The 12,371-nt window shown below is 37.7% G+C and overlaps 1 protein-coding gene across 1 annotated transcript in view; it reads left to right on the plus strand.

The window, feature by feature from the left end:
• Positions 1 to 12,371, plus strand: part of grik2 (glutamate receptor, ionotropic, kainate 2) — a 245,140-nt gene that overhangs the window by 94,458 nt on the left and 138,311 nt on the right. The window contains exons 6-7 of the mRNA XM_048152799.1: positions 878 to 931; positions 1,701 to 1,874. Of these exons, the coding sequence (XP_048008756.1) occupies positions 878 to 931; positions 1,701 to 1,874 (228 nt within the window). The remainder of the gene's footprint in view (positions 1 to 877; positions 932 to 1,700; positions 1,875 to 12,371) is intronic.

Here is a 12,371-nt window from a genome sequence, read left to right on the forward strand (position 1 = left end):
TGAATTCTGCACAGCCTCAGCTACTCCAGGCAACGCACCTTGCCAAACCACAATTACCAAGAGCAGACAGCACAGAATGAGCTATGAGCCAGTTACAAAGGACACATTCCTGCAGTCAAAGCTGGACTGAGCTCAGCTGAATATGTTTTTCTTTTCAAGGTTGATCTACACAGTGTCTGAAAGATGCAGCACTAATGGTAACCAACAAGATGTCCAATGGACAAAGATATCCAGCTGATGCAAGTGGACATAAATCAACAATTACAAAAATAAATAAGTAAACATTTGAGATTGAATATAACATGTTTTGTCTACCCAGTGACAAACCTGACTGGCAAATGGATTAGAATGATGTGGACTGTTGGAATAAGAATAAATTAAATAAACAATATATTGACTTCTAAAAACACTTTTTAAATGTCAATGCTTCAGTCATCTAATTTATGTAATGCCTTCCATTTTCTTCATGTGGAGGGTTGTGGAGGTTGATACATGCAGTTCATTGGATTATTTTGCATGTTGTGTAATTACACTAAAATGTTTTATAATAATATATAAAATATATCAGCTTTTCAAAAATCATTTTGGTTTATTTAGAAGTTGCACACAGACGGAAGTCACTCAGCTGTGTTTACGGCCAATAAAGAGAGCTCAGGGTGTTTCAGGGAAAGAGAGACTGAAAGCTTCACACGATTTCTGCTCACAATCCTTCAGCATATAAAATTATTACGAGCCGCGAAACATCATATAAACAAGAAATGCCATTATTTCGCCAGCCTATCCTTCTATTCACTGATAAATTGCACATTTTCAGAAACATTGTTACTGTTCCCTTGTCTCAGAATGGTTTCATTCATGGTTCTCAATGTTTTTTCAGGCTCTCGCTATGGGAATGATGACAGAGTATTACCACTACATTTTTACTACCCTGGTAAGTTATGTATGGATATTTATATTATAAAACACATTTTAAAACACAGTGATATCTATAACATCATTTTACATTTTAGACCATTATATTCCCTAAGTGGGAATATTTAATCTTTTTTTTTTTTTTTTTTTTTTTTTTTTCTGGTGCTGTTTACTGTTTTCACTAATGATGTGTTAGACTCTGACTGAGACAAAGAATTTCTATTTTAAAAGGATTTTCTGTCTCCCTATCTCTCGCAGTCCAATTTTCAGACCTAACTTGCATTTTTTTTTTTTTTTTTATTAAGATTTAAGCTATTATTATGTGCTTGTATTTAATCCAGTGCATAAAGCATTAATACAGTAGTTAAATTAATATAAGTTGACTATTTTTTTACAGTACTTGTGGGTCACTAATTTTGACATTTTTTTGTGTCACTAAAAATAAAAAAATAAAGGACAAATCATCTCAGGTTACACATGTAACCATGGTTCCCTGAGAAGGGGAACAAGACACTGCATCCAAAGACACATTGCGGGAATGCCAATGTGTCTTCGGATGCAGTGCGAGTTCCTTTTCGAAAGGGAAACATATATTTAAAAAATGCAAATACAGTTTCATGGCTGGTAAATTTTCTATTTTTGCCAATGACATCAGTGCAGCTCACTAGATTTTGGAATAGAGTTTATTTTTCAGCATGATTGCGATGTGTGTTAAAATGTAATGTGGCACAACAGACATTCCTGTTGTGTGTTTTCCAATACATTTATAAATGTTTCATATTCTTTAGGATCTCTTCGCATTGGATGTGGAACCCTATCGCTACAGCGGGGTCAACATGACAGGATTCCGTATCCTAAACACAGAGAACAGCCAGGTGTCGTCCATCATTGAAAAGTGGTCCATGGAGCGTCTACAGGCACCGCCTAAACCAGACTCTGGCCTACTGGATGGTTTCATGACAGTAAGAAGCTATTGCAGCATTTTTTTTTTTTTTTTTATCGTGCCGGACAGTGGTTTTCAGCTGGCTTTGCTTCAGGACTTTTACATGCCATCATGTGGTGCTGTTTCAAAATTGTTTTGCATACAAAAACAATCAAAAAATTACCTAAATGAAGCCAATAATTCACCACATAAAACATATGGTCAGCACACACCACGTGTAACCTGGTTTCAGGTGATCTCATATTTATTGCAGTCTGCGTTGTTTACTTCCAGTAGTTTAGATCATGGTTTGGATAAGGTCATATCACACAACCTGTCCATGTTGGTATCTGCTTTAACCAAGTGACAAGAATTTGTGCCAGAATACAGTAGAGTTTGATTGGACGTTTGAAAAGCCACTTCTGTATGCATGATTACATGGTTAGTGGCATTTTTATTATTTGCATTTTAGCATTTAGTGTCAGAATATAGCTCGTATAGCGCTTACCTGTTAAAGACACTTGTAAAGTCATCGGAAAAGAATAATATGAAACTACAGTCAAGGTGATAATGCTAGAGTTTGTTTTTAATTGATGCTGGTATGAGCTGCAGGAGGTTGTTTGCTCTGTCTGTGTATAGCACTATTCCCCAGAGAACTTGAACCCACAACCTGCAGGGTACGCTGCGATCTGAAGCGTGTGTGATAAACAGCGACTCTGCTGTAGTGATCTAAAAACTGTCTGATATCAGCATACTGGCAGCATCCCAGTTCCTCCTCAACACTGGCTCTCCTATCCGGGAAAAGGGCCAAGATATGAACTCACTAGAGGCTGTGTGAGACGGAAACAGAGGAAAGAGGAGAACTCGCATGCCAAAACGAACCAACCTGCCAAAATAACTCTCATGGGATGGGACACAACACAATGACATTTCACTGGACTCGTTGGTTTACGTCCTGTTTAGAGAGAAATTTACACTGCTATGACTTAGATTCTGTCTTGATTCACTCACGCTCATGTGATTTCAAACTTGTCTGACTTTCTTTGTTCTGTGAAACCCAATAGGAGATATTTAGCAGAATAGGTGCTTAAAAAGTACTGAAATGCCTTATAATCACTTTTTAAAATTTAAGGCCACTAATGGTGTGTTCACATTTGTAGTTTGGCTTTCTTGGTTCTTTTGGTCCGGAGCAAAAAAGAAAAAAGTACATTTAAATACATTTAGTCTTGGTTCACTTAGCATTCACACTGCCATTTTTAAGAGCGAACCTAAAGATAGGTTTACACCTGGTGTTTTAATCCATCTCTATTGTCCACTTCCAACCACTTCTGTCCTGATTTCTTTGAGGGAAGGGTGTATGGGTTTTTTCTTTCGATCTAATGAACGAAATAAGGTTGCGCAATTTATATATCTGACCAGCCGAACACTGTGAGTGTGTGTAAGAAATCTGGAAAGTTGAGAGAACATTGTGATTGGTACGTTTTTCGTCTTCAAACCAAACTTTGCCAGAAAGTTTAAACCGTGTCTGGCTATCGCGCTTCCCATAATGTTTACGCATATAGGCAGAGAGCAGGCGGTCTTTTGTGGCTGTTACACTATGAAAGCAATCCGGTTGAATGCATTTCGACTATCTCTGGAAGTGGTCGATACTGGACAAGCGCAAAACATTTTAGACCCTGTTTACACCTGTATTTTGTGTCGTCCACTTGTGATCCAGTTGACCAAAATGCATCTTGGGTGGAAACGGGGCCAAGGAGTCAAAACAGCGGCAGGAATTCCTCCATCACACACACAAACAAAGATCTACAGCGAGGAGATATATTGAACTATAATAGGCAACATCGCAACTATTACAAGAGAAACCATTCTGACCCTTTTAGGGTCACATCTTATGACATCCAGTTTTAGGTTAGTTTAGATGTCTTTGGTCCGTGTTCTTTTCATATTTCAGTCAAACTGCACCAGAGCTGATTTGGAAGTGGATTGCGACCCTTCTTTTCAGGGGTCTTGGTCCACTTGTTTGGTTCGGATGGCAGCGTTCACACTTATTCACATGAACGGCGCTAACAAAGCAATCACACTAAAGTTCATTTTAATTGAACCAAACCTGCCTAGTGTGAGCACACCCTAAAAGGTCTTAAATGTCTATAAAATGTAGCCCTATTAACATTTGTTATCTCTGAACAAGTGGAAACACGATAGTCCAACTTTCAAAAAACCTTGTCCTTGCTCCAGGCAAAATTACACAACTCTTCAAACTGCATGACTTCCCCGTCCTCTGGATGTGTTCGATATTGTGTGGGTTTGTTGAGGTATGGTCATATAGTAATTTTTTTGTTTTTTTTTTTGTTTAGGTGTTTAAAAGGTTCTAAAGGGTTAGTTCATCCAAAAAATGACAATTCTGTCACCATGTGCTCACCCTCATGTCATTTCAAAGCCATAGCACTTTCATGCATCTTTTGGAACACAAATGAAAATACCCTCTCATCATTTTTGTCCATCCATTGAAAGTCCATGCAACTAAAACTTTCATGCATCACAAAAAGTACAAAAAAGACATTGTAGAAGTAAACAACAAAGTTCTGGTTCAATACAACAACAGCTTTTGAAGAAAAATCAATCACAGGATAGAGACATCAAATATATAAAAGTCAATTTGTACCAAGTAAACAGTATCCACAAGCAGAACTTTATATTCTGATTTTTTTTTAGTAGTGTCTGTGAAATAATCAGTACGTTTGAATGCACAGAATTATTTGCAATTATTTGAGCTTGTTTTTTTCCACACTAAACTATTATTTGGATATTAGCGATTTCAGAAAAGCCACCCCTAAAGGTCGTACGGAACCAAAACAGACTATGGGTGATTTTTGGCCAGAATAAACTACCAAGTAGACCAGATTTTATGCCAATAGTTAAAAGTCTAGCAATATGTGAGACTACACACACACACACACACACCATAAAAGTATAGTCCATATGACTCATGTGTTATTCACATCACATCTTCTGAAGCACTCTTTGACATCAAATCTGACGTGACCTGCCGAGTTTGAATGTGCACAAAGGCGAATGGGATTTGAGAGTTGTGACAGAGTTTACTTAAAGTTTATTTCTCACATAAATTCATTGTATAGCTGTAGAGGAACAATTTGGAATATAGTTCAGAAGTTGTATGGATCGCTATTATGACACTTTTATGGTGCGTTTTTTGACTGAATTTTTAAAAACGTCTCTTTGTTCGAAACATCTCACTGCAGAACTCAAATGGCTTTGGAACAGCATGAAAGTGAATAATCCTTGAATAATTTGAAGAAACTTTCCAGAAGGTAGTGAACTATATCCACACACACACACACACACACTGACTCTGGATATAGACAGCTGAGGGGAGGCCAGCTGGATGGTAAATTTCCCCCTTCTAACCCAGTCGATTAAAAGACTCAAAGCCTTTAATTAGCTGACTCAGCCTGTCGTACAGTACAGCTCACACAGTAACTCATCAGTCTATCTTCACTCATCAGCTCTGAAAAAAGGACAAACTCTCACTATTCAAGGCTGTCTATCCACATGTAAATCCTTTTAAGTTGTGACATTGACAGCCATGATTATTTAGAAACCATAATGGCTCAGGTTTCCCTGAGAGCTGCATTTGAAGGCAGGCGTTAATTAATCAGCCAAATCAGTCAGAGGCTAATGCATATTGACACTGTGAAAAGTTTCCGTAAATGTTTGATTAGCAGTTTCACTGGTTCACTATATTTATGGTCCTGTTAATGCTTTATATTGAACCGCTGTAACTTATTGAGCTCAGATTGTGACAAATACTTGGTGAGGAAAACAAAGAATCTTGGCAATTTCAATTGGTTCTTTTTACTTTTTTTTTTTTGCATTTGTTCAAAATGCATAATGCACACAATACTAACCCAAGCACTTGAGAAAATGGCATGCTTCTGAGTCCAAGACTCAATGTCAGGTTGATATTATGAGTGTTTGTGAGGAAGAGCTAGTTGTTTTCCAATGTTAGACTCATTCATGAGTAGCACTGTTAATTGATGGAAAGAAATTTACAAAGACTACACAAATTTTCCATTAATGTATTCTGTGCTTTCTGTACAAGCGCTTTTGGAGAGTACTGTGCCATTATTCAAGCAAGAATGTCCTGAATGATGTTAATCGTTCAACAAAGCAATCCTTTCCTGGAATTGTTGTTTATTTAATGATCTCTTGATGAACAACAATTCCACACACTTTATTTATTTATATGTTTTGAATGGAAAGAGTAACAACACTGTCGTATTATTATTTCCTGATCGGGCCAGTGTTTGTGAGATTCACTCATGGGCAGCGGGATATCAAATTCCACATATTTTCCTCTTTGGACAATAATTAATCTTCATACGGTGAAAGGCTGCCCTAAGTCACGGTTTAACATGGATAATGAAAATGACCTAACAAGGTCCTCAGACTTATTAGCATAATTTCCTTCCGTACTAATTGCTTTAGCTTCTGTCTGATTTACTTGGAGGGAGCTCATCTACAGGACAACTCATCACTGAGCAGAAAAACGCCCATTCATGGCTGCAGCGCCAGTGTCCTTGTGGGTTTATCTAAGGAGACCGAGCAGAAAAACTGTAAAGATAAAAGAGTCTTTAGTGGGACACCAGCAGAGATGGGAAGGTCACTTTTAGGGCTGTGATGGTGGCGGGTTTTTTACCACTGCGTTGGTAATGGACGAACTACTGGCGGTGGTGCGGTGGGGGGTGCGGGGGTTAGTGTATAGGCTATTAAACTAAACTAAATACATTGTGAAATATATAAAAACAAATAATAATAAACATCCATTTCATTACAAACAGGCATTTACAGGTGCTGGTCATATAATTAGAATATTGTGAAAAAGTTCATTTTTTTTTATTGTAAATTATTTTTAAAAATGAAACTTTCATATATTCTAGATTCCCTACATGTAAAGTAAAATATTTCAAAAGGTTTTTTTTATTTTTATTTTTATTTTGATGATTAGAGTGTACAGCTCATGAAAGTCCAAAATCCAGTATCTCAAAATATTAGAATATTTCCTAAGATAAATCAAAAAATTGATTTTCAAAACAGAAAAGTTCAAGTTCTTTAAAGTATGTTCGTTTGTGCAATCAATACTTGGTCGGCAGCACGTTACAGCAAATCACTTGCTCCTAGCACAAATTACAGCATCAGTGAAGTGTGGCATGGAAGTGATCAGCCTGTGGCACTGCTGAGGCACTATTGAGCCTTCAGATCATCTGTATATTGTTGGATCGACTGTTTCTCATCTTTCTCTTGAAAATATCCCATAGATTCAGGGGTTAGGCATGTTGGCTGGCCAATAAAGCACAGTAATATCATGGTCAGCAAACCACTTGGAAGTGGTTTTTGCACTGTGGGCAGGTGCTAAAGTCCTGTTGGAAAAGGAAATCAGCATCTCCATAAAGCTTGTCAGCAGATGGAAGCATAAAGTGCTCCAAAATCTCCTGGAAGATGGCTGCATTGACTTTGCACTTGATAAAACACAATGGACCAACAACAGCAGACGTCACAGCCCCCCAAATCATTACTGACTTCAGAAACTTCCCACTAGACTTCAAGCAGCTTGGATTCTGTGACTCTCCAGTCTTCCTTCAGACTCTGGGACCATGATTTCAATATGAAATGCAAAATTTACTTTTATCTGTAAAGAGGACTTTCGACCACTGTTCACAGTCCAGTTCTTTTTCTCCTTAGCCCAGGTAAGATGCTTCTGACGTTGTTTCTGTTTCAGAAGTGGCTTGGTAGTCCTTTTCCTGAAGATGTCTGAGTGTGGTGGCTCTTGATGCACTGACTCCGGCTTCATTCTACTCATTGTGAAGCTCTCCCAAGTGTTTGAATCGGCTTTACTTGACAGTATTCTCAAGCTTGTGGTCATCCCTGTTGCTTGTGCACCTTTGCCTACCAAATTTCTTCCTTCTAGTCAACTTTGCATTTAATATGCTTTGATACATCACTCTGTAAAGAGCCACCCCATTCAGTAATGACCATCTGTGACTTACTCTCTTTGTGGAGGGTGTCAATGATTGTCTCCTGGACCATTGCCAAGTCAGCAGTCTTCCCCATTAGTGTGGTTTCAAAGAACAAGAGATACCCGGAATTTATACTGTAGGGATGGTCATTTAATGAAACTCAAATGTAAATATTCTAATATTTTGAGATACTGGATTTTGGACTTTCATTAGCTGTACGCTCTAATCAACAAATAAAAAAAAAAAAAACTTTTGAAATGTTTTACTTTACATGTAGGGAATCTAGTATAAATAAAAAGTTTCATTTTTTAAAAAATAATTTACAACAAAAAAATGAACTTTTTCACGATATTCTAATTATATGACCAGCACCTGTATTTTAGAATTTCCATCAGCAAAACAACACACAAACATTGAAATAAATATCAGTAAATATTGGTAACCTAAATAATATAAGAAAGTTAAATAGTAAAAAAAAGAAAAAAAGAACAAGCATTCATTTTATATTTCCCCTCAACAATAAACGCATCGTGATATATACCGCTCTGAGCTTTGAGAGGGATGTGGGACACGAACAGGACAGAGACCATCGCTGTGTCCAAAATCAAATACTTTACTACTACATAGTATGTGAAAATGTCTGAATACATAATATTTGAAATACAGTACACGAAAAGTCCCCAGATGACCAACTACTTCCCCTGAGATTCTGAAATGTGCTGGTGGGTCATGTGACAGTAACAACATATCGGATGCAGTATGTCCATAGTTCATTCATATTACCCACATCTATCTATCTATCTATCTATCTATCTATCTATCTATCTATCTATCTATCTATATATATATATATATATATATATATATATATATATATATATATATATATATATATCATTTAAGTTGATTCTCTGGCATAGGTAAATTCATCCATATCTGATGGATCTGTCTGTTGTCAGTGTCTTGCGGGAGATCTCTCTGATTGGCAGATCTCAGCGGGGAGTAAGCGTGTGCTGGAAGGGGACAGGTGATACTTAGCCCCGCCGGCACAGCTCCATTCAAAACCCACCGTTCCACAAATAGCCCATAAAGCATGAGTATCAACCTCCGTATCTTTCATTACACCCATTAAACTTTCCTCAAGTCCTTTTTTGCTTAACAAATGGGCTCCTTGAGGAGCTGCCAGCTTTCTCTGATCCCATTAGCCCCTCCATTCCAAGGTCATCACAGTATTGCCTAGAAAGAATCCCTGTTTAATGGCAATCCCTATACCCACAGGGCTTTAACACATTTAGGTTTTCTAGAATAATCCAAGAGCCCCGGAGAGAAACGATTGAGCTCACTAGCCAGGAATGATTGAAATGACTCCATAATGTGTGGGTGCATGTGACGAGCATGTGATGTTGCATTTGGCTGGGAAATTTCTTCACTGCGCCTTGGCTGCGCCTTCATTGCTGCGAGATGAGAATGTCCCTGTAAAGCTCTGGTATTTGAGAAAAACCCCACCCTAGCTGCCTCCTCCTCCAAATGAAGCCCCTTTAAGCCATGGCTGACTGCCTTCTCTACGGATAAGTGTGGTTGGTTGGTTTTGGTTTGGATGGAGGCGCTGAGATTTGGCTCAGACCTGGGCCACATGCTGCTGGAGGTATTGCACTGCGGGTTAGGTTGACATGCGGAGGATCTGACATGAGCATTTCAGCTCAGCCCGAAATACTGAGCCAGCTTTAGTTCACCTGAACTATGCAGCAATCTCCAGTCTTTCTGTCTGTGAAGGTTTTCTGTGGAAAGCAAGTGGCTTGTTTTTTTCCCCCCACATTTTCCCACTCTTGCAAATGGATGTATTGTAAAATGGCAGCAGTTTATTGCTCAGTTCCAAATCACTGAGCTGCTTTGCTGTCTACTGTTCACACAGGCAGCTGCCTTCCTAACTAAAATGGAACCTCAAAAGTGACTGATTTGAATTAGGCAGCATCGTTCTGCTCAGGAGAATTGACTTACAATTGATTTCCATAGAGTTTGATGTTGCTAAGCTCATGCCATGGTACTTTCGTAAGCATAAAACATACACATTATTCACTATAAAAAAAAAAAAAAAAAAAAAAAAATGGGGGTAAAAAACAACCCAATTTGGGTTAAAAATGGACAAACCCAGAGATTGGGTTGTTTTAACCCAGTGGTTGGGTTAAATGTTTGATCAACCTGCTTGGTATATTGTTTAAATATTATTGTATTTCTTGCTTAAAATGAACCCAAAATATGTTGAAAATTAACATTTATTAATAAGTTTAATGAATAAAAATTAAACAATAAACATGTATTAAATTGCCTATTAATAAATGTTCATCTTTTGATTATTATTGTTTCCTCTAGTAATTCTGTGTCTGATTTTTAATTTCCAAACTATTTTGGGTTCATTTTAATCCAGCCATATAGTCATTTTTAAACAATAGTTGAGTTAAATAAAACTACCCAGCAACGTTGGGCAAACATTTAACCCAACCACTGGGTTAAAACAACCCAATCGCTAGGTTTGTCCATTTTCAACCCAACTTGGGTTGTTTTTAACCAAGCATTGTTTGTGTTGCATGCAATTGCACTGGTCTACAATTTTTATGTGATCTGCTTTAGAGATATTTGCTACTTATTATGTATTTTGATGTGCTAAATTCAAATGTTACAATAAAAACAACTGATTGACTGAAGTTTTTACATTTTACGTCTATGTATATTGTGTAGAAAACACCTCCTGTTTATGTTACACTTTAAAAACAGCAAAACGGTTCTATGAATCAAATTTATTATGAAACAAAAGGCAAAAAACTATTATGTACATAGTTTAGTCCTATTCAGTGTCTACCCGGCGCTTCTTGGCTCATCTCATGCATCTCTTTTCACTGTCCAGCAATAGTCTACAAGCATTGATGGGCTCCATTTGCTCCATTTGAAGTTATCTGCACTGTTCACTGTTCAAGTACGAGTCATCTCTGCTCACTTTGGCTAAACAGAAATGTGTCCCTTTGCAAAATCAAACACTGACAAATAAGAGAACATGACACTGTATGACAGGGGTGCAAAACTCAGTTCCTGGAGGGTCGCAGCCCTGCAGAGTTTAGCTTCAACCCTAAATAAACACCTGATCCAGCTCATCAAGTCCTTCAGGCTCATTTGAGATCTTCAGGTACGTGTGTTGGAGCTTGTTGGAACTAAACTCTACAGGACCGTGGCCCTCCAGGAATTGAGTTTTGCACCCCTGCTGTATAATTTCCAGAGCTGAAAGGGCAGTTTATTCAGTAGAGTGATGTAAGCTTTGTTATGATTGCATCATCCATTATTTCTAGGAACAACATGATGTAATTCATGTCATGTATGACACAATGGCAGCTTCAGATTGCATCATTCATTGTTTTGCCTAAAAAGCAAGTACTGCCAAACCCAGTCATAGATTTATTCATAGATTCCACCAAAGATGTATTTTAGTCATTTATGTTTTAAATTGAGATATTCCCATGCCAAGGGCCATATACTGACCCAATAGCATATCTTGAAAACGATATAAAACATTTTAAGCATCCTTTTAGTTCTCAGTGACCCAGAATTGGTAAAGTTTGACTACATTTATTTCAGAAGCATTTTGGCTGTAGACCAGAGTTATTATTACATTATAATGTTGGGTGAAATATTCCATTTAAATTTGATTGGAATTTTATATTTTTCAAGTGAAATGAGCATAAACATAATTTATGATGGAAAAATGTCTGCACTGGTCAGTTTTGTCTCCACCACCAATGTTTTCTTTCATTTTTGTTCTTGCTGAACAAATTTTTTCTCTATTCTATAGCAGTTGACCCAAACATTGCAATTACTTCCAGTTTACTACAATACAATCAAATGCATTATTTTGCGTCTTCTTTCAGGAAGTGCACCGTCAGAAGTGCAGATTAGAGGGAATAGTGTCCACCACTTTATGAAATGTGCACAGCAGGGATGTATCTAATAAAGAGGAAGCATCTCCAGTTTGCTTTTAGTTTGTGTGTGTGTGTTATTGTGAGCACCAATCCTCTACTGTGATGTTTTACCTGTAATTTTTTTGGCAAGCAGTCTTTGCTGATATTATCAGTGTCTCTCAGCTCACATGCTCCACTTTTGCCTAGTGTTGCTCTCAATTGCTTGTCTCGCCATTGCCTATGATGCCTTAAAATGCTATCTTTGTAGGCAGCTCACTTGTTTTTGGAACAGAGCTTATGTTTGTGCTGGCGGTTTTACACGTAACCCACTCACAATTGCGTCGAAACTGCTCCTTTTTGAATTGCAGAACACTGTGAGAACAACAAAAATGACATGAAAAATGTGTCTCGGTTTGGTTCCACCGGATTGCAATTATGTTTTTTTTTCTTTTGATTGGGGTTTTGTGCTGTGGAGTAGAAAAGTGCTGTCACATGGAGGCTGATCCGACACACGAGGCTAGATTAATGACTCCGAGCCCTGCAGTGTAACCATCAGGT

The sequence above is a fragment of the Megalobrama amblycephala genome, linkage group LG13, assembly GCF_018812025.1.
Source record: "Megalobrama amblycephala isolate DHTTF-2021 linkage group LG13, ASM1881202v1, whole genome shotgun sequence".
NCBI lineage: Eukaryota > Metazoa > Chordata > Actinopteri > Cypriniformes > Xenocyprididae > Megalobrama > Megalobrama amblycephala.